Source organism: Oenanthe melanoleuca, chromosome 5, assembly GCF_029582105.1.
Source record: "Oenanthe melanoleuca isolate GR-GAL-2019-014 chromosome 5, OMel1.0, whole genome shotgun sequence".
Taxonomy (NCBI): Eukaryota; Metazoa; Chordata; class Aves; order Passeriformes; family Muscicapidae; genus Oenanthe; species Oenanthe melanoleuca.
In genome coordinates, this window is record NC_079339.1 from 35,447,941 (window position 1) to 35,474,691 (window position 26,751).

The 26,751-nt window shown below is 35.0% G+C and overlaps 1 protein-coding gene across 1 annotated transcript in view; it reads left to right on the plus strand.

Moving 5' to 3' along the window:
* The window catches only part of AKAP6 (A-kinase anchoring protein 6), a 253,013-nt gene that overhangs the window by 188,476 nt on the left and 37,786 nt on the right, over positions 1 to 26,751 (plus strand). Inside the window, exons 10-11 of the mRNA XM_056493936.1 lie at positions 18,835 to 18,981; positions 22,380 to 22,604. Of these exons, the coding sequence (XP_056349911.1) occupies positions 18,835 to 18,981; positions 22,380 to 22,604 (372 nt within the window). The remainder of the gene's footprint in view (positions 1 to 18,834; positions 18,982 to 22,379; positions 22,605 to 26,751) is intronic.

A 26,751-nucleotide genomic window follows, 5' to 3' on the forward strand; every position in this document is an offset into this window, starting at 1 on the left:
AGTGTCTGAAACCATTGAGAATTTAAGGTTTTAATGAAGAAGTAGATATCTGTAATGTGGCTTAAACAAATCTAAAGATTCACAGTGTTCTAGCAATGCAGAAGGCTGCCAGGCATTCAATTGCTATATTTGCAACTATGCTATTAGATCAATGAGTAATTTAATACCAGCTGGATTATGGAGTCAGCTGCAGTGCAACACTGATAAGGAGCAAAATTAGACTGGAAAGATGCAACCAAGCACTGCAGATGGGCAATGAAATCATGATGAAATCACTGAATAAGTGCAGTCAATCAACAAACAATTCCTGAAATAAGAGATTCCAACTCTTAAAGTTTACTATAGTTGTTTAGAAGAATTCTACTCACCCAAGCTCTGGTTTCAATTGAAAGACAATAATCAAAGCAGTACCTGAAAGAAACGGGAAAGTCACTGTGATTGCTCCCTGGCATTCTAGCTGAATATAACATATCTGCAGATGAGCACTTACATGTAAAATTGAAAATCCCCCAAATCACCCTAGAGAGAGGCAAAAGGGAATTCTCTTAGTCTAGTAAAACTGCTAGAAAATGCAATGTGGCAAAGACCCTGACCCCACAGAAAGTAATGGATAAAAAATTTAGTAATGGTCAGAAAATCCTGGTGTAAAGTGATTCAAAAATACTTGCATGAAGTGCCAAAAAATCCTGGGATATTTTTACAATTTTTTTCAGGCAACAGTGCTCACCATGGTGTCAAAAACATGTTTTGAAACCATGGTCTGAAAGGACAGCAGAGCCATTATTCTGTTGTTTATTTGTCAGGTATCTGTAGGCTTTTATGCTCATCATTCTGAGCTTCTAGGGGTATTCCAGTGTAACATGGACCTGATACCTTTCCTGTAGTGAGTAGCTGATGTCTGTCTAAGCATAGGAAACAAAAATGTCAAAGAGGAGGAAATCCATAAGCAACCCTTAAATCTAAACCTGGACAGGAATATTAATGTAAATGCAGAAAACATGAAAGAATATGTGTCATTTGTGGGGGGCATATGTTGTCTTTTGAAGGACTTTGCTGCTGGCCGTGAGAAACTAGGAGTACCCCAGGAAAACAGGCAGAGCAGCTGATAGACAGTTCCATCTTTCACATGACATGAACTAACTAAATTGTACAAATTTTTTGCACACTTGGCAAAATCCTATGGATTTTTTCCCATGGTCAATACAAAGTGATGAATAAAAAAAGGTTAATGACCAGGAGAAAATAAAAAAGCAGAAGGGGGAGAGGAAAAGAGGGACAGGCAGTGCAGCAAGATACCGGTCATTTAATAGTACAATTATTTGAAGGAACTGGGCATTAGCAGAATCTCCTGATGATACAGAGCTCCTGTAGCACTTCCTCTACATTTTTTTCCTGGCAGCTTAGCAGAAGTAGGGAATGAGTGTGGGATAAATCGGAATTAAAGTGGGTTCCTTCCAATTGAGACCCTCAGCTATGGTTTCTAAAATCAGTGAAACTGGAAATTTCTGTCTTGCATGGAAGCAACAGCACAACTTCTCCCTTCTCATGCAAATTGCACTTGTCTTCCAGGGGAATAATTCCCCATGAGTTACGGGGTGGGCAATAGCTTGCTCACCTTTAAGGCACCACCAGCTGCCTTCTGCTTTCATCTGCAGGCAGACCCACATCCCACCTGTTTTGGTTTTTTTCCTCAATTCAAGTGCTGAATTTATCTCTACTAATCAATGATCTATAGTGAGCCCTCCATAGAATCACATTAACATAGTCAGGAATTTAGAACAGATACAGAGAGAGGAGAATATAGCTATTTAAAGAAGCATGTTTTCATTTATTTCAGTTGTGCATATATGTATATATATATGTGTGTGTGTATATATATATATATATGTAGGTATTTTGCCTAACAGCACAAATACTAAATGCTAAATAAGTGAGCTTTGCTATTCCTGGCACATTTCAAAGTTATTCAGATTATTAAATATTGAGCAATAAAATTTAATGGAAACATTTCTATTTGGTTAATTTAATTAAATTCAAGCCAGATTAAAAGATGTGTTGAATATTGCTGTCCAGTTGCAACAAGAAACAGAAAGCATTGCCTGTATCCCAAAACCTGTATCTTGACTGAAGAGCAGGGTATTCTCTCTGTGAACCAGCCATTTTCATAGACACCATTTTTTACTGCCATGGTAGGAAATCGTGACTTTGGTGCTGAGGTATGCTCTAATGGTAGCTAAAATATTCTGATTTGCCCTTGTATGTTTAAATAGTGAGGAAAAATATTTTTGTGAATTTGATGTAGATGTCTTGTGAGAAAAGGCTTTTCTATTGATATTTATGGTTTTACTAGGCTAAAAATAGCACAGAAACACACACCATTTCCAGTCATATGCATTCTGCATTGCATTCTTGTGCTTTCTAAATTCCTCCCTTTAGGAGCATATGGGCAATTTTCCAGGTTCTTCAGCAGCTGTTGCATCTTTGAATTCTTTTTGTAGCTATGTCTTTTAGCTTGCTGACTTAGCCTGCCATGCCAGAATTTGCTGCAGGTTTTATCACCAGTAGATTTCATTGAGTAAATCTCAAAACCCGGCACTTTTCCATGTTTTGATCTCTAATTATCAGGTCATCCAACAGCTCAGGATCTTTCCAAAATTCTGACAAGAACTCATCTGTTCAGGCATTTCTGCAACTTGTCAGTACTTATGTCCTTCTTTTGTGAGTCTGAATGTACAATGTGGTCAGTAGCTTGCCTGTTTTTCTTTGTGTGGCTATATTTGGATCCAGACCTGTGGGCACAGTAGTCTTAGTTCCTACATCCTTCTAAGGAGTGATGCCAGCCAACATATTTTTCTTTAGCCTGTGTTCAAGATTCTCAGGGAAGCTACTCGCAGTTTTAGATTTTCATATTCAGAATATCTTCTAGGATCTCCTGAGGATCTGCCTGGAATAGTATGACATATGACCTGCCATGGAACCTTACTTTATAAAGTGGTGTGTAAAAGCCTAAGAGCATAGCTACTGTGTGTTTTAGTACAAGAAAACATTACTTCATCAATTGTTATCCAGACTCAAGTGGTGACCACTTTTGGAAAACCTAAAATAAGATGAAGAGTCACTCCCTTTTATATATACATTTACATTAGTTCCAGTAGTCTTTAGTTGATGGGGTTTATGTACTTGTTTTATGTTTATCTCTTCTTTGTAAGATGCTCTAATAATTAGATTAAAATTGCTAATTGGCTGATTCGTCCAGCAGGTGGCCTACTACACTGTGTTGTCAGCACGTGCAGTCAGGTCCTGAGCAGGGTCTGCAGTAATGTTTGTTAGAATTTCTGATATTCAGTGGTGTTATTCCATGAGAGCAAGTGTGGCATTTGTGGTCTTTTTTGTGGTACCAATCAAGTATAAATGTATTCATACTAGTGGGACTTTTTCAGGCCTATGAAATGTTGGAAAATTAAAAATAAATATAATGTCCCTAAAGACTTTTTCATGGCTTAAATATTTGAACCTTTTACTTAAGAGCTTAAGAGCTTTACTAAAGGACAGTTGAATCCCACTTCTTCCATTTCTTTCACACTTTATTATTAAAGAAGCAAAGAATAAAACCAGTGTAATGCCACTTCTTCAAACATCAGTATGAAATGCCAATCACCAATGAGCTGTAAAAATTAACTTAAATAGGGTTAATATAGTGCTAGTGTAGTAATTTAATGTACAAAAGCTCTATGGCCTGTTCTAAAATATCATTCATTACTTTCATTTCTTTAGACTTCAGTTCTACAGCAGCATATTATACCTCTAGCAAAATATCAGACAAAATGGCCTAAAATAGTTGACTTAGGCATAGATTTGGGAAAAGGTAACCTAATAGTGTTAACAATGTGGAGTATTCAACAAAGTATACTTTTTTGTTTTTATAATTGTTGCCAATTATAAAATGATTGTTAAGATAGGAAATGCAACCACTTAAACCTAGAAATGAGACCACTTTATTTATGTCACTGAAGTGCAGATATCATTGACAAAGGCTCTGTCACCATAAAAATCAGTCACATATTTTGCTGATATTCTGGATAGAACATATTCCTTAAAATTTTTGAAAAGCACAGGATAGGCAATAGAATCCTGTTCTTTATCCATCATCCCTTCTGATTTGTTTTCTTACATTTTTCCATCTTTGTTGGGGACTGCTAAATTCCCTACACATATTCCCATAGCAAACATCTATTAAACAGACAGCAGTTAAAGTTGAAGACATCAATATACATTACTGTAATCATATATCTTTTTTTTAATGGCCACAGATCTTTTCAATTTGTATTTGAACAGTCAGGCAGCTATCGTGGCATGCATGGTTACCAGAACAGGCTTTCCAGAAATCTCTTGGACCAGAATCTCTTCAGAGAATGCCAGAAAGACAAAAGATCATGTCTTCCCTAGTGTTCACTTTAGCTGAAGTACATTCAAAATATCCTAAATTTGCTTTGTATTATATTATTTCATCACTGGTTTCGTGTCCTGGTATTTCCTGCTGCTGAGTCCTTTGAAGCATTTTTTCCCCCTCACAGATATATGCATATCTTTTCCCATTTTCAAGACATGTCCTGTTTAATCTTGAGTAGAATTCAGGCATTAAAATAGCACTAACTTACGAGTCTTTATATGCACTGACATTGCAAGTGTTACATAGCCACCAGTTTATCAGTTTGTTTAGAGCACAGAGATTAGCATTTCAGTGAGACAACAGAAGTCATCATGAACTTGTGGTGGTTTTTTGCTGAAATCAATTTCTACAGTTTTGCTGCCGTATCTTTACAGAATTAATTTTTTTTAATTGCCTTAAGACAGATTCTATTAATATGCAGGTGTTATGCTGTGTGCTGATTTCAGAGAAGCTCGTTACAAAATGCTAAACACAAAGGGGCAGATTCTCTAGTCTGTCAAGATCGTTTCATGTTCAACTTTACAATTTCCAGAGTGAATCTAGAGCAATTGATAGTAAGCAGTAGAAAATACTCACGTTGTGGGTGAAACTCTCATTGATTATTAGGATTTCTGATGTTCAGTGGTGTTAATCTATGACAGCATTTGTACTCTGAATGCAGTCTTTTTTGTCATCAGCTTCACTTGCTGCTATGTTCTTTTTCTCCTGCTCCTTAGTTTCATTTCCATGATGAATAGCATCAGCAAACAATCTTTAAGTGAACCAGGAGAATCCAACGAGCATAAGCCTGGGGGTACAGGCAATGCTGTCCATAAGCACAAATAAAATCCAAACACATCTTTTTTCATTTATATTAGGGCAAAGTATCAAAAATTTGTTTGCTGACAGCCCTAGGAAAAACCAAGCACTTTAAGAATCTCCAAAAAGCATGTATTTGAGTTTAGTAGCCTCTGCAAAAATAGTTAATCTTCTCTATGTTTTGGTTCTATAAATTGTAATCCCAGAAACACCAAACAGAGATAACTCAAGATCAGTGCAAGTCATCTGTTTTCATGTTTGATTCTTGTAGTAACTTCATGATTTCACAGACATTCAAGCTATTGGTGACTGTATAAGAAGATAAAACATCTGGAAGTTAAAAGTAAACAAATTCAACCTAGGAGTGAGGCATACATTTTCTAACAGTGAAATAGGCTAGTTGTTTATAATTTTACCAAGGAATTCTATGCATTTACTATTATTTGTGTCTTTTCATCAGGGACAGATGCAATAACAAAAGATTTTCTCCAAGCCAGAAATTTGAAAGCTTAATATAGGCAGAGATGATAAGATTAGGGCTCATTTTATACATGTGGAGAGGTTAGATTATGACAATTCCTTAAACTTCAGATCTGTGAATCAACCCAAGTTTTGTCAGAGAATATTTTGGCAGAATGCCATTAGAGATGAGAAGAAGCTTTCAGCTTTCATCATGCCAGCAAATAGCAGAGTTCATGTATAGCAGCACCATAAATCCTTGAAAACAGACACCTGAAATGAAGGAAATAGAAAGAAACAGAGGGAAGTTTCTTTTGTTTCTGTCTCAATAGTTCTTCAGCCACAAAATGAATTCAGTGTCACTGCATTCTCATACTCTTTTGAAGGTAACTATTAGTGTTCCTAAATATCATTGAGAATATAAGAATGTGTAGAGCTGAGGTATTTTCTGCAGTGACTAAAATATACTGTGAGTGTTATAACTATTTTTTTTTAAGTCTAGTGTGAAACAGAGTCTTAAGTAGTTCTTAGCTCAGACAACATATTCTCTTGGACAGAATAGTGGAGTGACTATTGAAAGACCTGTTCACACAACAGAGATCTTCCCTCCCTGGGACTGTACTTGGTGTCCATCTGTACTTCAGTTTCCCATTTTAAATTAAAAAGAATATTTCTCTATCTCACATGACTGGTACAGGTGTGCAATTCACTGGAACATAGCAAGCTTGAGCCTGTGACTTTTAACTGCATTAGGTATACCCTTGCTGGTGGCCATTGAAGAGAGGCAGTGTCTCTCCTAGGCACAGCAGCTGCTGGAGGTACAGAGAGACTCCCTTTCAGCATGTCTTGCATTGTTTAGTTTCCAATATTCCTACACAGACTTGAGGTTCATAGTCACATCATATTCCATCACATCACAGTATAACAGGGGCATATTTCTGTTTGTGGTAGTGTACAAGCACACTTCACATGCTCCTTGGAAGATAAAAGGATCTTAAAGAGCAAGCCCAATGCCTCATTCAGGTAGCCAGAAGCAGAATTTTTTCGTCTTTTTTGCTTTTCCCATTATATGTGTTATAGCTCCTCTCATATTTATTGCTTCAGTTTTCTCTGTCTTAAATTATTTAAAATAGTAAAATATTATTACACTCAAAACCTCCATTTTTACAAATGAACTCAGAGTCTAATTTTCTAAGACTCCGGAGGTTAAAAAAAATCATACAATTTATCATTTATATTAGCTTTTAGAAACAATGGCCACTGTGCTATAGTCCTTTAAATATTATTCAGCAAATGTAGTGGTGTTGTTAATGTTCTAGAATTTAAATATATCTTGGAAAAAGTTCCTTCACCTTTAGGATTGTCTGGTTTTTGCTGAAGAAATATAGCATTCTCCTGTTTTAATCACCAATGAGGAAGATGGAAAGTATCTGCTAAATCCTCACAAGTCTGTCAGAGTGTTATTAGTCTCAGGTATTCTGAAGTCTAATCCTTAGATCTTACTGTTCAGTCATCTTTATATGCTTAGTTTTTTCAGGGACAATTGAACTTCCTATTGATAAGGCAAAAAATGATCGCTGCTATAGCATTTGCTATCAAAGCTGTTAATGACATAAAAAATTGAAAAATTTTTCTTCTCATTTAAAATACTCCAGTCACATTTGTGGTGTGTACAGATTCTTGCCAACTCTTCTAATTTAAAACATTATCTGTTTGAGGAAAACATATGTTAGAAATTTTTAATTCAGTGATAGGAAAGACACAAATGAAATATGCATGTATGAATTTTGTATTGCATAAGTTTCCTCTTTCTTGAAATATGATTAAAAGCCAAACATCTGGATTATGTTTAAAAAGCTTGAATTTCCAGTTTTCAGAGAGATTCAATCTATTTTCACACTGCACACTTAGCCTTAACATTTTCAGCATGTTGTTAACATTACTTGAAATTGTAAAAAAAAAATATTCAGGTTTAAACAAAGTTGGACTTCTCCTATTGCTAAAAATGTTTTCTGAAATAGCTTTTTCTGCAGCATTCACACAGCCATACTTTAGGCTGTGTCAGCAGTTCTGTTATATATTTGCTCTTGAAAGCAGTTTGATCATAAAAATAACATTCCAAATTGAGAATATTTTTTTCTTTTGTATAAAAGTACTATGTTTTTTTCCTAGAATAATATTAGAAATGAAATACTGAGTTTTTAACAACTTATCAAATTCTTTTAAAAGGAGATTATTCCATTGTAAATACTGATAGTGTTGGGGGGGGTGCCAAATTTCTCCTTTTGTTTTAATAACATTATTGTGTACTGGAAAAGAGAATCACTATTTGCTGTCTCTTGAAAGGTTCAGAGTATGGCTCTCTGCAGATGATCAGAAGCAGTTAACTATAAGACATACTTTTTAGCATGTTTTGCAATAGTTTTGATACCATTGTAATGGTATTGCTGTAAAAGGATTTGCAGCATGTGCTGGTCTTTTTGAGAGGGGAGATCTTTTAGCACTCCTCATGGACCTGCTGCAGGTGCCAACTTTGACATAGCACAAGGGATATTATAAGGAAAAAATCAAATAGCACATTGTAGAAACTATAGCTTTCACTTTATTTAATACAGTACAGGATGTAAATTTAAAATAAAAATAACATTTTTCATTATAACTGTAGGGCTAATTGAGAAATCTGCTGTCAACACTCTTTCCAGTCAGCACTGGAAGGACAGTCAAACAGGTGTAAGCTCTATTGTGTAGGAAAAAGTTCAATTACTTTAAAAATCATGTTGTTACTGTAGATACTACAGGTAGTGGGAATGAGATCCACATATTCTCTCTGAGGTTGGAGAATGAGCAAGCTAGATGCTGAATTTTCTGACCTTGACCTGAGATTGCTCACCAGCCTGCAGACTGTAGGGCTGTTGTCACAGGCCAAGGATGACTTTCTTTTCTCACAGTTGACAAGGTCTAGTTATGTGCATTACTAAAGCCACTGTGCCTTAAGTGGTGTGTGTATCAGTATCTTGTGGAATTACCTGTGCTTTGGTGGAGACAGAATTCTGCCTCAGTTGGTCTGAGGAGCTTCAGTTTTCCATTTAGATGTTTTTCCAGTGGGGAACCTCTTCTCCCATGAGAAGTATAGCAAATGGGTAAGAAGATGAGTATCCAGGGGTAGTCTACCCCAAACACATCCCAGTAGTGTTGCTGGAAGAGTGAATAATTTATTTGTGGATTTTCAGTCAAGCTTCTCTCATGGAAGGCTATTACTGATCACCATTAGCATTCTAGCTGGGTAACAATGGAATAAGGACTTCAGAAGAGCCAGTCTGTGAAAGATAAATGCTCAAGAACATCCATTTCAAAACAGAATGATACCTGTAATGTACAGCCTGACAATAGTAGGTGCATTTGGAATTAAATCTTTGTGTAGAGGAGTTCCAATTTTATGTTTCATGCATACTGCAACAGCAGGCGCAGCTTAGCAGACGAGAGGATAACAGGTTATAAATTATTTTCTTTGAATATCTCCAAAAAATCTCCATAATCTTACAATGTTGTATTTTATTTTGTAAAAATGTAAATCTAAAAGTGTATCAGTATGAGGTTTCAAGAATATCCAGCCAATGATGGAGCTGCAACTACACCTTTTTGTTTCCAGGCCGAACTTTTTCTCCACCTTCAAATGCATTTTCTGCTCAATGATGGACTAACTATAGTAATACACCAGTATTTTGGGATCTCCCTTACATTTCCCTTACTCTGTGGGGACTGTTTTCCCTCAAAAAAATATACCTGAGCATTAACCCAACAGTATAGTAGCTCAAATTTCTAAAGAACGCCATTTAAAAAAATTTAATATCAATTCTCTAGGCAATTACATATATGTAAATTTAGCTAAATCAATGTCTAATATGTTAAGCATGTCTGTTGGTTGCACCTGTATTTGTCTGTACCAAAAGTCACACCTCTGGTGCAAGGTATGAAAACAAACTCAAAACCAACAGCATTGGTGCAAGCAGTGCAAGACCAATCTCAGAAATTCCTTCGTAAATCAGCCAAAGATCCCAGTAAAGAATATGGTTTACAAGATTGATAGGTTGTTACACATGAAGTGTACCAACCCTGTGGCCTTACCTGAACTGCAGTAGAACCTGTGCATTGGCTCCATGTTCTAACATCATCTGCCAGGGCTTGCCTTTATGGGTGGCCATCTCGGACCTAGTGGGCTCTTCTGCACCTGGTACTGGATTACCCTCACCAGATGAAGTGAAACTACTGTATTTTGGCTATGTGCTCTCAGAATTTAATTATGTTTAAAAACTGGTTAATAGCATAGTAAATAACTGGTATTGCTACAAAATTGCATTCTGAAGGTAATGGGATTGAATTTCAATGCAAGTTGACACTCAATTGCAATTTCCATATATCTAGAGAATAAGCCAGTGCTTGGCTGCTGTATCAAGGTGGATGTCTTCCTGCTTAACTGAACACTGTGCAAGACAGGCCAGATACAGAATAAAGCAAAATCAAGGCTTAATATACCCACTCAAATTTTTATTGTTTGTATAAAGCAGTAAACTTGCAGAACAAACTCAGGGATGTAGTTTTAAAAAATTTAAATAATCAATATTTGAACAAAATTCCACTCTATTTAGAGTAACAAAGCTTGAAAAAAAAAAAAGAAAAAAAACCAAAACAACCAAGCCTTTAAAACTTCTTACTGAATTACTGCCATCAGCCAGTAGATCCATGGGGCTTGTTCGGCTAAAAGCCACAACAGACTTTGTAATGCAATGATGTAATCTTGGCTTTGTGTCATTTATATTCAACCTAAAAAAACAATTTTCCTGAATAGACAGCCTGACAACAATATTGTTCGGTGTTGGTTTTTATTTGGATTGTTTCCAAATGATTCATATGCCTCCACAGCAACACCCCATGCCTGCTTGAGTTTTTACTCTGAATTCCGAAGTTTCCCCTTTTTCCTCACGTTTTATTTTGCTTTTAAAGTCCCAGTTATGTTTGTGAAACTAACCAGCTCGGCCACAAAATTAGGATGTATCTTGCAGAGTGCATTCATTTTACTTTTTGCATATTTTTCCCGAGGTCATGTCAAGGTTAGTTTGAATTCCATCCTACATTAAGACTTCTTTCACAGCTATTTAGCTCTGCAGCCTGCGCCCCGCTGGGGTCTGCCCCTTGGGCACGTCAAAGCTTCAGACCTGACAAATCACACACAGATGAAGCTGTACAGTTTTTTAAACAGTTTCATCACTAACGTGGGGTTTTTTTGGGGTTGGGTTTTTTTCCTTTACACTACAATTCTCCCATCCCCCCCCCCCACCCTCCCCCCCCCCCCCCCACTGGAGTTTATTCTCTGAATTGCAGTATCCTGAAGACTGATTTCCATATGGAAAATTCCCTTGCTCAGACGAGTTGTAAAATAGAAATGGCGTTGTATAGTACATGCCACTCACAGATCCCCAGAAACTGAAAGCACTGCAGATCCTCTTTAATAACAAGCTCCTTGTCTAAGATCTCTAATCATATTGTTAATACCTATTTGAACAGAAGAGCCTAAAACTATAAAGGCTGATAAATACTCAAAAATTGTCATCCATACTGTGAACCTGTTAGTTATCCAGGAGAGCTGTTAGCTGTTCAGAGGAATAAACTTCTGTCATCCTTGGGATTACTCAGATGAGTAAATGTTCATCGGTGTCAAGAAATGACGTTGTGCTTCAGCAGCAATCCGTAGGGGACTTGGGAAATTTGAAGTGGGTGTATGTGTGTGTATATATAATTAGCTTCACAACTATCTGCAGGGCTTTCACCACCTACGTTCGTGCACAGACAGACCCACACACTCCCTGTGTCGTTGCATAAAAAATAGTTTGAAATGTATAATGCAGTTTGCAGGTAAAATTACGATTTCTAAAATTCTTAACTGTAGACTGCTATCTGTTTTTTAGCATTTTGTTAAACTAATGGTGCAACACCGTTTCCTGTTTAATTGATGAAGTTAAAATGCCTGGCTGCTAATGAGTGTATTAGCAAACAATATACCCTTAACAAGCTTAAGCAGCTCAGGATTTTAAAAAGCAGCTTACTGTCCTCCTCATTTTTATAAGACAAAATGTACTGCCTTGCACAAATTGCTTGATCGACTGATGAAGTACTATAATTATAGTTGTATTGCAGTTTTGACAAAGCCACAATAACAGATTGTAGTTTAGTCCCCACTCTAGGCACACAACTCTTTGCATTACAAAACCCAGTTTTACTGGTCTAATTCTTTGAGAGAACAAAAGGCACCTGGAGATGTTAACTATATACTAAAAGAAAACTTGGAATCTAGGAAATAATAATATTGAAGCATGACTTTTCTTCTGGCAGTTAGTTCATTGGGAATGGTATCTAATGAAGAGTTGTCTAAAGGCTTGCTTGTTTGGAACTAATTAAAGACAGATATCCTAAATAGAAAAAGGATCATGGGAATTACATTAGGTGTCTGGAGACTTGTTATTCTTTTGGTACTCTGAGTAGATTGTGGAAGTTGTTAGGGATTCAAGAAATAAGGCAAGCTAATAAAAAGTTCTATTTTTCTGGTTATTGGCCAACTATTGTATTTTTGTTTGCAATAAGATTTGTGCCAACAGGCTAGGGGCTTGAATAAAACATTTAAACATTTGTGCATTAACACATTATGGTGAAAAGAGAGTCTTGTGCTTTCACTCGGTGCATTTCAGCCTTCAATTAATGTGAAAGCACTACAATGCCTATGCAACTTCTCTTGCCTAGTGGTGCACCATTTATCATTGCAGTTTTACATTGACCTTGACACCCACTTCATTAGAATAAAGATTGTCTACCATTTAGGTTACATTGTTCCTCTGCACAGAGACCCCATGCAAATTTCTGTTCAGATAGAAGAGCTGTGAGCCTGTCAGAGGTCATCTGCATTAAATGATTGCAGCTATTTTCCAACTGCTTCTTTTCATTCTACTCAATTCAGGCTAGGAGGATCAATCAAGCCCTCTGCCTGAAACAGTGGGACTGCTGGGAATATAACTGTTTTTGGTAGTAGTGGATATGCCCTAAACAGTATTAAATATTTAATATAAATTCATTAAAGGGCACACAAAGTCTTCAAAAAGATATTACATATATAGTAAAATTTAAAGTGTTGGGGTCACTTTTCAAAAACAAAAAAAAAAAGGCAGAACAATGAATACCAACTGCATAATTTTTTAATGTAGGCAAAATTCAGTTCATGAAGTTGCTTAATATTTCTTTCAATGTGTTTATTTCTCAAGCTGCCACAGAAGGAAATGCATAGCAGACGTGTAATCTGCATTTGCTAGTTTCTGAAACAAAAAAACCTAAGGTGTCTGTAGGGATTTAAGACAAAAGTGCTAAGATTTGTTTTGTTTTATAGGCATGCACCCATATACACATGCACTCTCACACAAATACATATTGTGCTGTTGTGCTTATTTGTAGGGGGGAAAGGCAAATGGAAATAAGTTAGCACTCCCCTTCTTGAGTTTTCCGAGTGATATAATTGGAATTAAATTATTAATGGGAGATACTTTAAAAAGATTGTTTTATGATCTTCTATTACAGAATTTGCAATTCATTTTAATATTTGTAGTTTGATTTATATCAAAGATAATGCAATCTATGTCCAATTAACAATACATAGCCAATGTAATATGATTTCCAGATCATGCAAATGGAATAAACTAGAAGAGGAAAAACTGATTCTTAACCTCAGATGTAATTTGCTCTGCGAGTTCTGGCAATTTTAAATGACATTGCACTTTTTAATTTTTCCAAAGGCTCAGCAGTAAATTTATCCCAATCAAGAAAGCCTATTATTAATTTACAAGGACAATTGTAGGAGTCTTTATAATTTCTCTGTGCAATTATTTGCCATAAATTGCTAATACAGAAATACATGAAGTTTGCAAGAAACAGAAACTGCTTTTCATCTAGACAGATCACACTGCCCAGATCTTGAATGTTGCCCAGAGGTTCTAGTGCTATTGACATCGTAAGAAATATAACTAAGCTTCTGGACAGTGTCTAAAATGTTTCACACTGACAGTACCAAAAAGGTAGAAGCATTAAGAGCTATTGTGAAGGGTAGGCTGGCCTCTAGCAGATTCCTTCACTTTACTTGTATACAGCTGAGCTTTGGACCCTGGACTTTGGAATAAAAAGACTCTTTGTTCACCACTGAATGGCATTAGGCATGGGCTTCCTAAGGGGCCACCATGAAGCCTAGCATGAAGAGTGCAAACATTATCCAGAAAGCGAAGTGAGAATGTGTGCAAAGAGATGATGGACAAATATTGCTATGCATGCATATATATATATATATATATATATACACACACACACATGCTATATATATATACATACTATATATATCTGCATGTATATGTATATATATGTTTATATATATGTATATATTTATGTTACATATTTGGTGAATTTGCTTGCAGGATATTATTTCCTCGATTTTATGCATGCAGTATATTTTACAAATGTGAGCCATTGCTGACTGTACATGCACATTCAGACACCGAGGGTGTATGTCTGCATTTATTGGTGTCTGCCACAGTCAAAACACTCCAAAAGGAAATTTTTAAAATTTAGAATTTCAATGCAGGTAAAACTAAGGTTGTGGGTCACTCAGTTCCGATCTTGGTTGTATATCCTACAGTGCCATATGACTGAAGATACTATGTTAGCATGTGAATGATGGAATGCAGAACATCTACAAAGAGCACACCCTTATTCCAGTAATGGAGAAAGTTCATTGGCTTAATTCTTCTGTACTTCGTAGCCATAGCTCCACTGTGTGTTCAGTATGTCTGGTCTCTTTTCACTATAACCAACAGAAGCACCATACAAAAGTCTTACAATGGATGTCTTAATCTCTCTGTGTGCTTTTAGAGCATTATTTTGAATTCCATCATGCAGGCTTTTTTTTTTTTTTTTTTTTTTTTTCCTTTTCTCTTCTGAAGTTTTATTACAACAACAGAATTCCCAGGGAGCTTTAGGGGCAAGGTTCGCATAATATTGCCCTAAAGTTTTGCTCAAGGGGTGGAATCTGCTGATCTCCTGATCATCTTTTTGTTGTGTTTCTCTTTCTGAAAGATGCAGTGCGCAGTCTTACAGAGTTGTTAACTGTGTACAGATTTTTTTATTGTTTACCAGACAGTGCACATCTACGAACCTTTCATGATGATTTCTTTCTCTGACCTCTCAGTGACTAGGCATCTTGTTCCTTAACACTGAGGGAGGCTGAAAAATGCTTGAGTTGCTCAATGTGTGCCTTCTATACCAGTTTCAAAATGGCTTATTCTTCTGGTTTCCATGGTGACAATTAACACTGTTACAAGGCATTGTTCCAGTCTCCATTTGGACAGAATTTTCGGGTGTGATTTTTCACACAAAAAATGTTTTATATAATTTTTTTAAGAAAAAAGAAAAAAAAAGAGAAAAAAAGACATCATTTAGCATAAAGTGTCGAAAAAATGTGTCTCAATCAGCCTGCCTAGATTTCTTAGAATGTTTTCATTAGGGGAAGTAAGGTTTTAACTTGCTTTGTTTTGGGATTCAACTCCTTTTGGCTTAAATATTTTGCCAAACTTCTTCATGGATAAATGGTACTGCATTTATTTTAATTCCTTTCTTTGCCCTTCGAGAAGTATTGATAGTATTGAGAGAGAAGGAATAAAAGGCCAAATTCTTTAACTTACTTAACAATGTTTTGGATTTCTTTTGAGTGTCCTCTGGAAGACAAAACCAGGCACACATGCACACAGCTAATCATGCTGTAAATATTTTGTAGTTTTTCATGTACATTGTTGTTTGGGGTTTTTTTTTCCCCCTCAATTTATATAACAGGTGTTGTGGGAAATTAAATATTACCCATTTATTTATTATTGTGATTATTGAGAGAAACCTGTGACCTTAACTTCCTTAATCTCATTTTTTACTATTAAACAGCAATCTATATCATAACATCCACAGATTGTCACAATAGAGCAGTCTTTGCTCACTTAAAGCTGAGGAAAGAATGAATCTGAAGATTAAATTATCTTCTCACCACAGGATTTAGTCCTAGTAGACTAGGGTTGTGCAGCACTGATAGAGCTGGTAGCTAATTTTTCCTTACAACTGCTCAGAGTGTAGGTGTTTAATGGATTAAAAAATAGCATTAGCAGTAGCATCTCATGCTATCAGTTCTCAAACTGTACGTCCTGTACATTTAGCTCTTCCTTTAACTTAAAATACACAATGCATGTTAAATATCTAGGAGTGAAACAATACTGACTCTCAGTCATATACCAATACATCTGATAATCAACTGAAATCTCTCATCTTTTGCTGTTACTGTATAATGCATTTTCTATCAATCAGCACTTTTTTAATGCTTGTTTATACACTAGGTTACGCGGTGACAAAGACAGCACGTACATAAAACCTACCTTATTTAGTTTTTAATGTAATAACCTTTTATAACATCTGTCACACTATTTGGATTATGCAGCACTGAATTATTTTATCTAGTCCAAAATTAAATGAAATGTCTTCTGTTTCTAAGTTAACAAGAGCATTGTAGTTATGAAACATGCAGTGTGTTTTATTTCAGCATCAGTCCTGCTCTGCCCAGGAGCATCCCCAGCCCCAGCCCAGGCAGCAGCAAGTGCCAGCCTAGAGCAGGTGATGAGCAATAACTGGCTGTGCCTGCACCAGTGACACACAGCTAGAGGACTCCCTCAGTCTATTAATTCACTTGACAAAAGAAGGGAGTCGTGCATACTGGATTTCAGTGCCTAGCAAATTGGACTCTGGATTCCCTTTGATATTACATGTACTTATGGAAATAATTATGCAAATCCTTTTCGGCTATATCATCTTTAAATAGAAATCAGATTACATAAAGAAGATTGTAATCTCCTCCAGCAGCCATTCTAGCCGAGAAGGCAATAAAACAGGACCAGGAATCATACTTGTTGAACACATCAGTTGAATAAAATGGTGCTGCCTCTTGGCAGGTTCAGCCCTAGTGCCCAGCCTGGTAGGTATTGCCTACAGCTGTACACATCTCAAACAGCCACAGCACACCGAGTATCAAATGGCAAGTTCTTTATAAACAATTCCTTGGGTTTTACCATGCATATTCATGCAATTTTGGATACGCAGACACCTGATCAGTGTTCATTAATAATGAGAAATGGTTTAAATCACCTCATTTAAAACATTTGCTCTATGATCCACAAATGACTAATATTTGCTGAAGTTTACATAATACAAATGATGTGCATGTGTTGTGTAAATGAGAGATTAAAATATGAAACTAACAATATGCAAACGTATGCATGAAAATGCTGAGAACCTGTTAGCTGAAACAGTGATTTCACACCTTTATTATTTTCTTTAAGCTGTCTGCAATTGTATTTTTGCTTTGTTTTCCTACAGACATGCTCTTGGATCTGGCAAAGGCACCCATGTTTCAAACATTTTTAATTCTGGTTTAATTTTTTATATTTAGCCTAGTTATTAACATTTTCAGTATGAGCTGCAGTAGCAGTTTTCTTGACTGAATTTGAAGCAAAGAAAGCTTAATGTTTTGGAAGCAATTTTTTAATATCTTTGCGTAATTTATGTATGTCTTGTAAACACCTTTACAAATACAGCTGCTGAACTCTCTTCTTTCAGTAAAAGGCACATTTTTGGCCATATCAGAACTCCTATTTCAATGAGCCTTTTCACACATAATTAGCTTAAATATATGGAGGGTATATATATGTGTATGCCTATGTTTTTGTTTGGTTTTTTAAAATTTACTGTACCAAGTATGAAAACATAATTAACCACTATAGTAACTATTATATGTAATAGTTAAGTCAGGTTTTCAGACAATATAGTTTTAAGAAAAATATTCATTTTCCTGTTTGTCTGTATATTAGAATACTTTTTGTAGACTATGTAAATAATATAGACCTAGATATTTAGAAAGTCCTATGAAAGAGTTTTTGAAAGAAGCTTTTATACCTGTTTTCTCTGTTTTTCTCTTTTCTTTTCTTTTCTTTTCTTTTCTTTTCTTTTCTTTTCTTTTCTTTTCTTTTCTTTTCTTTTCTTTTCTTTTCTTTTCTTTTCTTTTCTTTTCTTTTCTTTTCTTTTCTTTTCTCTTTTCTTTTCTTTTCTTTTCTTTTCTTTTCTTTTCTTTTCTTTTCTTTTCTTTTCTTTTCTTTTCTTTTCTTTTCTTTTCTTTTCTTTTCTTTTCTCTTTTCTTTTCTTTTCTTTTCTTTTCTTTTCTTTTCTTTTCTTTTCTTTTCTTTTCTTTTCTTTTCTTTTCTTTTCTTTTCTTTTCTTTTCTTTTCTTTTCTTTTCTTTTCTTTTCTTTTCTTTTTTCTTTTCTATAAATAACAGTGAACATGTAGAAGGTATATTCCACTTGAAGAAACTATTGGACTGTATTAACATTGTGGCTGTTCTCATTTGTGGGCCAGTTCACTATTTCTGTTGTTGATGCAATAAAAATCAAGTAACTGGTATTGTGTTTTAGGGGAGCTATTTCTAATTGTTTCTTGAAGGTCAAACTCTCACATTTTCAGGCCCATGTGTGACATGGTAACCATAATGAGAGAGAGAATAAGCAAACTCTAGAGGAAACATAAGTATGATATTATTTCCTTGGGGCTTTTTGTTTCATTTTGTTGGTTTTTTTTCCATGAGGAACCTCAGTGTTACTTGCTAAAGTAGCATATTTTAAAAATAAGATGCCACTAACCTGAATGAGACAAAGGCAGATCAAGATTCAGATGGGAGAATGTAAGTGGTTATTATTGTACAAGGGAATATTGTGAGAGAGTGAATATTACTATGTGTAATCAATTGCTAACTGCCTGCATACATGTGTCACCCAGAAGTCTGCATGCTTGGTACCCAAATCTCTTATGATATGTTATGAGAAGGTTGAGTGCTTAAAAAAAATAAAATCAGAAAATGTCAAATGGAGCATAATCATTACTGTGCAAATACAATTAAAGTTTATTTTTTTAAGGAGAAAACTCTCTACAGCAGCTAATATTATATATTTCTTTTCATTTTAGAGATACAATGTAGAAATGTCAATAAGGCACCCAAAAAAGATGGAACTGCTTAGTAAGGTTGAAGCTCTGAAGAAAAGTGGTGTTTTACTACCAAACGATCTCCTTGAAAAAGTGGATTCAATTAATGAAAAATGGGAACTGCTTGGGGTATTTGCATTTTTATTACTGTTTGTGGGTTATGTGTACATTTTTGTGTGTTGAAGTACACTGTCTGTCTGATTTCTAATTTGGAGCACAAATATCTCTCTCTTTCAACCCACCACATACATTTGAAACAAGCTACTCATTCTATTATACAAACTCCATAGCCTTTTCCTCTTCTGTTGGTTTTTTTTATTCCATGCTTGTCTCCTGTCTGACTTTAATAATTTTAGTTCTTTAATACATAAAAAATGTAAGTAAAATATGCCATGTATTATGGGTATGCACCAAGTCAACTATAATGCAGTATATCTGATATACACTGACTGTCATGCTTGAGTGAATGTTAATAGAATTTATTCTGAAGGTACATGTTAGAGACATCTACTGTTTAACTATTTACTATACCTTTAAGATGAAAAGTGGGGTTGTCACTGCATATTTCAGGTCACACTGATGGCTCAAAAACAAATATACAGATTCAGTACAAATCTCCATACCTGAAGCTGAGAATACAGCCAGGATATGTTTCATGCTGCTATATTCATCTCACTTTTGACAAAAGCCAAAAAAGTTTCATGTAATTCATTTCACGCTATGATGGGCTGGGTCTCAGCCAAAGAGTGAGATACAAGAATCTGGCAAAAAAAGCAATATAGGGATTCTGTTACCCAGAGACTGGTGATGGCACTGTGCAGGAGACACTATTGTCCTATTGTTGTAAAACAGCTGAGAGAGAGAGAGGTCAAACTATATATTTTTCCATCCACTTCTCTCCTTAATTGCCTTCACTTCAAATCAAGGGTAAGATAAATTTATAAATTACTTTAAATGATTAATTATAGATGTGTGATATTAGCAATACAGTTACATTGCATAATTTTGCATGCTATTATCCTAGTTTAAAAAATATTTCTAATATATTATGAGTAAGCTGTACATGCAACCTGCTAACAGCATTTTAAATACTGACTTGTGTCACTTTAGGTTATGTGGTAATGCAATTATCAGAGGGTGGGGCTTTTTTAGTTAAGCATAGTTGCTTCTAATCACTTGATTCTCTAAATGTGCAAATTGCCAGAGAATGTTACAATTTGCCTTATGACCAGTGATCTTATTACCTTTAATTTTAATCTGCAGCATCACCATAAGCATTTTGAACTTGTTTGGTCATTAATAAATTTACTGATTAAAAAAGAGCATACTAACCCAATTTTTTTACATCTGATCATGACAACTTTTAGTTTTAAAATCATTTTAGATGTAAGCCTTATATTTATGAGTTTCAGTGTATATAATCAGCTTAGTTCAGTGGCACTGATTAAAGCTCGAAGGATATAAAACTATGAAATAAGATCATTATTTTTAAAATCTAGGAAAACTGTCTTAAAAAATTTTGAACCCTTTGCTTCTCAGTATTTTAAAATCAAAATATACCTCCAGATTAGTTTTGCCATTAATTTCAGCATTTACAGAAAAATAAAATATAACTATTACGATATTTCTGCTAAATGCAGTTTCATGAATAATAAGCAGAGTTTGATAGAGTTTTGTTTAATTTAATAAAAACCTCTGCAGAAACTAACAGCAGTAGACATACTGTTTTAATTGGCATGATTACATTTTAATTGGCATGAAAAAAATTAAAGACAAGGATTTTAACTTCTAACAATGGCAAAATAGAGGGATATGGTTTTTAATATTACTTTCATCTAAGGTGAACACTGTGGAATGGAAATACATTAGAATGAAATGTCAGTGGTGCGTACAGTTTAATCTGTGAAATTTTGTCCCCTGTGCTGAATATTACTCTGTCTCAATTGCATATTAAACAACCCTATCAAGGCAGGCATTGGCATCTGCTGTGCTGACACAAATTGTGAATTAAATGAAATTGATGTCCTCTGTCGTATATTTATGAAGACGGACCATTCTCTGAAGTATTCTGTTTATGAAGAATTTATGATTGCAAACTGTTCCAGAACAAAAAAGTGGCAATAAATTCTTTTTTGTGACCCTACCCTCCAAGGGCATTGATTTCACCTCCTGCTGCTACTTTTGTTGCAGCATAAAAACAATAGCTAGTGCTGGATTCCACTGAGGGTCTTCAAATTATCAATATTTGCACCATGAAAATAGAAGGGTGTTGCCAAGAAAGCATGTTTTTCAGTTATGATCTCCTAAAGATGTGATTTACAGAATGCCACATAGCAGATTAATATCTGTTGCTCTAATTTTATTTGTGTTTTAAAGCTTACTTTGGAAGCTAATTTCATTGTTATAAGTTACATTCCAGTAACTTTCTATAGCATGCACTTTCAACAGACAGACATACTAGGTCACCTAAAACTGTATCTTCATGTTGCAACAATTAACCACCACTAATTATCAGTTTAAAACGTTATTGGATGTGAGAGTCAGTGTATATTCAATATTCTACAATCAGTAACACAGATCTAGTGCTTATAAGTGTCAGCCTGACAGCCTCTTATAGGTCAGATAAAACACTGCTTTGCATAGAAGCAGGCAACAGCACATCTCTCTTGTGATGTTAAAGGATTGCCTTTCAAAATACTGAAAAGGAAGGTAACTTTCTATCCCTGGCCTCTTCAGAATATTCATCAAGCACCCAGCGTCCATTATCAAAATGTTATTCAGTGATTCTGTTATTAGAAATACTACTTTGAAAAGCTGAAGTAAATTAGTTTCATTAGCAATAGGAGATGAACGTTTATTCTGGTCCATTATCTCAAAGTGGATGATTAAAATGGAGAACTGAAATTCGAATTTGGTTGCCTAAAGACTTAGCCTTATGTTCAGGAACATTGAGGATTTTCGGTCTGAATGAATTAATCCACTTTTAAAAACAAACCAGCTCTTTGTTACCTAACTGCTCCTCTATAGAGCTTCAGGACTACATGAATGGAAATTATAACCTAACAGTTCGCACCTCAAAAAATATCTCAATGTTTCTCCAAAAATTTAAATGGTACCTGGGATAGGAGTCTGTTGAACTCAGTGATTGTCATATTTTCTGTTGCTACCTTGAAACCAGTAACTCTTATGGCCATGTGTCTAAAGCCACGGACAAATTCTGTAGAGTAACAAGTTTACAAAGTTATGAAGCATTTTGTCTCCTCTGTCCTTAATTACTCTTAGTAAACACTGATTTATAATCCTTCTGTCAAAGTCAGTGACCCAGAGAGAGCAGCATAAGTGAGAAACAAGGGTAGGAAAATTGAAATGTATTGAAACAAGGAAAAAAAGAATGAAATTGATTAATATTAGTCGTAATTATTTAAAAACCACATCTCTAGTCATTTAACAGATTCTTCTTGTTGCACATTAACCTATATGTTTTGGTACATAAGACTAATCTATGTTTTTTTCATCTGATGCATTAGAAAACCCTAGGAGAGAAGATCCAAGACACAATGGTAGGGCACAGTGGGTTAGGTCCACGTGACCTGCTCTCGCCTGAAAGCGGCAGCCTGGTAAGGCAGCTGGAGGTCAGGATCAAAGAGCTGAAAGGGTGGCTGAGAGATACAGAGCTTTTCATCTTCAATTCCTGTCTGAGACAAGAAAATGAAGGAACAATGAATGCTGAGAAACAACTGCAATATTTTAAGGTAATAAAAAAACGATCATAGCTTTAGTAGTGAAACTTTTCTTTATGGTGGGATAAAATATTTATCTTATACATAACATAATGCAATGCATGTGTATATTTATATATTTTCATCTTCATTTGTGTGTTCACTCATGTTTATTTTACTGAATCCTTACAATAATATTTATTTTATAAATATTTTTTGCAATAGAGGGCTTTAGATGGTTAATTGCACCACAGTAATAAAAGCAATAGTATTCTTTCCTTCTACCTCACTGTAAAACATAGAATGGTTTGGGTTGGAGGAGACCTTAAAGATGATATATTTCCACCCCCTCTGACATGGGGAGGGGCAAAATAAAAGCAGCTGAATTTTGTCACAAAAAGCTTCACTGAATTTCACTCTCTGCATAAGGTAATTAAGGTCTTGTGTGCTCATCAGTTTAATAACCTATATCTCTGCACATATGAGTCAAGAACAGCTGATCTGAGGTAACAATTACAGTGAGCTAAATTTAGCATACATGAGAAAACATTAAAGGTTGTGGTGACTAGATATGTGGAAAAGACATATACACTATGAGATTTGCATTAATCTAGGCCACATCCTAAGCCTAAGCCTGAAGATTTATAGAAAGGAGGGGAAAGATTGTAGTCACAATGCTTTATTCAGATGATAAGCTCTTTCAACCGAAGGCCAGTGTTCAGCTTTGGAACTGACTTAGTGGAGGTTGCATGTTTTGTTCCATTCCCCATGAGTAGTGGTAACATTTAGGAAAGAGGGCTAATTTAGCAAACACACCTGGTAGAACTGTGCAATTTTCTTCTGTTCATAGTTTCTAAATAAACCCTCACCACAGTTATCATTACATGTCACTTTACTCTGCAAGTGATCTTTGACCAAAGAATAAGAAAGGAATCACAAGTCATTGTTGAGCTTTAGAGGTAAAGAGGTTTTTTCTCTTCCACTAGTACCCCAGGGTGTCTAGGGCAACAGCACTCCCAAGGTGATGGACAATTTCTTAAATATGTACCTCAAAGAGTATGTTGCCAACACTTCTAAACGTACTTTTTTTTGTACAAATGTTCAAGAAAGCAACAGCAGAAATAATATTTTCTTTCCATTTAGTCATTCCTTAACTCTTCATTTTCCAATCATGACGATTAGTGAGAAGGGTGTGTCAATGTAGATAAAGTCAGTGGTTTTCAGGTTCCTGAACTTGTCTATTTGCAAGCAATTTTAAGTTTCTTATGATATCAATACTATTTTTTTAATGATTTGCAGTCTTCTGCTAATGGGGGAAAAGTCATGATGATTCTGTTTGATCTATCAGCAAACTTCAAAGCAAGTGATTAGGAGGGACTGTTGATAGACCTGCAGAGCTTCACAGCAATAGATGCATATTTTCCATAGCAAATACTAGACATTTTTATTTCTGTAGAAAGTTATGGTGTTTATTTAAGTGCAGAACTATGTATTTTAAAATCTAATTTCAGACAATTTTTTTTTAAACCTAATTTTTTTTATTCATATATATGTATATATATATATTCACACACACATATAGAAATACCATACCAATCTTACATAGTTTGTGCATAAATCTCTCAAATTAAATCTTTTTATACATATCACATGATATCATGCCAATAGCTCTAGAGATGTTAAACAGTATAGTGTCACCCACCATGATGTAGCCAGAGTATTTCCTTACTCAGTTGATTAACTATTAATTACACAAATAATGCATTAATTATTTTCAAAATGGTAGCCATTAGAGTATAAAAAAATACCTATCAAATATGGTGAGAGCACATCATTTTGTCATATATATTGAACCATCTTTGTCTCATTAAATCTGAAATCCACTATAAGTAAGTTTTCCATTCTTCACTGATCTCCTGGGGAAGTGTATAAAAGAGAAAATGGATATAATTAACAATATTTCAATGTATAATACATATATTTGAGAAAGAACATTTAGAACATTTTTAAAAACATTAGCTATGCCACTAGTAGAAAACCTGCTGGGGTTTAGTTTGACTTACTTTCCACTTAACTTACGAGTTTAACCTTATTACTACTTTCACTGTGGTAAGTGAATCATTGTTTCTTAATGGAGCTTCACTGTGATGCATCATCCCAATACACACAGCCACTGTACACAGGGAAACATTTTTAATAAAATAAACTCAACAATGTCATTGATTTTCATTCCATAATGTTATGCTTTAAATTATACTTATGCCTTAGGAAAAACAGTTATTCCATTTTTGAGATGTTTTCTTTCCATTTTGTGTTTGGAGGAGGAATCCAATGGTCAGTTCACATGCAGTGGGGACCCAAGATGAGAGTCGTGATGGGAGGAGTACTTGTTAAATTCACTACTAGGAAACTATTTTGACTTCGTTGTCTTTCTTATAGAAAACCATGCCATATAAATTAGAGTGTTCTTTTTATTAAAGAATTTGCTAGTGCAATATTTTCTTTTGGAATTCACCTGTGTAATAATAATACTTAGAATTTCTGTAGAAGTGTTCAGTGAAGGAGCTCTACATGCTGCACAAACGTGATTACTGAGCTGAGCCCCACTAAACATTTAAGGTAGCTATTATTATCATCCCCTTTTTAGAAATGAGGAAAATAAAATACATGGAGATTAAATCACTTTTCAAGATTCTCACAGAAAATCAAGTGTAGTCTAACCACAGCTTCTCTTCAAGAAGGGAGAAAGAATGAACACAAGTTGCTGAGCTGTAAAGTGGGAAGCCCGGATGTCTGACTCCTGTTATTTCTTCTGTTGCAACACAAAATGTAGACTAAGAAAATAAAATTAAAAAAAAAAAAAACAAAACTTCAAATTCTTGAGCTCATCATAACTACAAACATATATATTATTTATTCATGATTTTATTCTTCTTTAAGTCCCTTGAGTTTGTCTTTTCTAGCTTTCCACAGAAAACAGAGGGCAAGAACCAGAATCTTACTTTTCAAATTAAATAAAAGATTCTCAGGTAAACCCATAGTTCTAGGCCCTGAAATACCAGATATAATGAGACTAATAATTGGCACAACTGATTTCCTAAACTAACAGTGTACAGCTATTTTGTGAGTCAGAAGAGATTTGGAGCTGTAAAGAATGAAAAGCAATAATAAAAAGAGTTTGCATTCTTTCATGAAAGTTTTGCTAAGTTTCATTTGATTAAGGTCTAGCCAGAAATTTATGTGCCTGTTAGCTTGTCAGTAGAAGTGGTCTGCCGTGTTTCATTTAGGTGTCTGGGACATCAAAAAGCAGGTTTTTTTTGTCTGTAAAGTGCCCTCCAAAACCAGAAAGGGAGCCTAAATAATTACTCATATATTTCTGTCATTTGCAACAAAACTTAAGACTTTAAGTGTTTTATGTAGAGAAATGATCAGCCTCAAAAAGTTGTTTTGGCTTTGGCTCACAGACCAGCTACTTGAGAATAAGCTTAGACTTGTCAGTACCTTTCTGTTTCAGAACCCCTTCCTGATCATGTACAACTGGGAAAGCTCTAGTGTTTTCAGCAGCAAGATTTATAAAGGAACCTGTTCTCTTTCTCCTCCAAACTTGGAGGGGGAACAAGATTTCCTCTTCAGAAGAGGATTTTTAGCTGAGATTTTCTGCTAAATTGTGTTTGGCAAAAATAATGTTGCTATTTCATGTCATTTTCTGATCTGGTTTTATTTGAAGCAATAAGCAACATGCTATATAGAGTCATACTTATCTTTATTTGTGTCTTTAACAAAAAATAGTCCTGGTTTTAGCAGTACTGAAAGCTTGTGGTTTTCATTGACTTTAGTCAATATATCCATTAAATAAATCAGACTACTTAATCATACAAAACATGTTGAAAACTTCTTCTCATTCGAAATTTCTAAAAGTCAACGGTTTATTGAATTGCACAGCTAGTATTATTTATTGCCATTTCTGCTTGCCTTGTAAACACTGTAAATTATGTGATGCTTGTAACTATTTCTAATGACTAGGCCCACTCAGAACTGCAAGTTTTCATCTTCCACTACATTTATGACTTGAGCATAGCAGATGATGTAGTGTGATTAAAAAAAAAAAGTATTTCTCTGCAACATCTCTTATTTCTCTAATGCCTAAGGCAACTGAACTTTCTGATTAAATAATATAGGT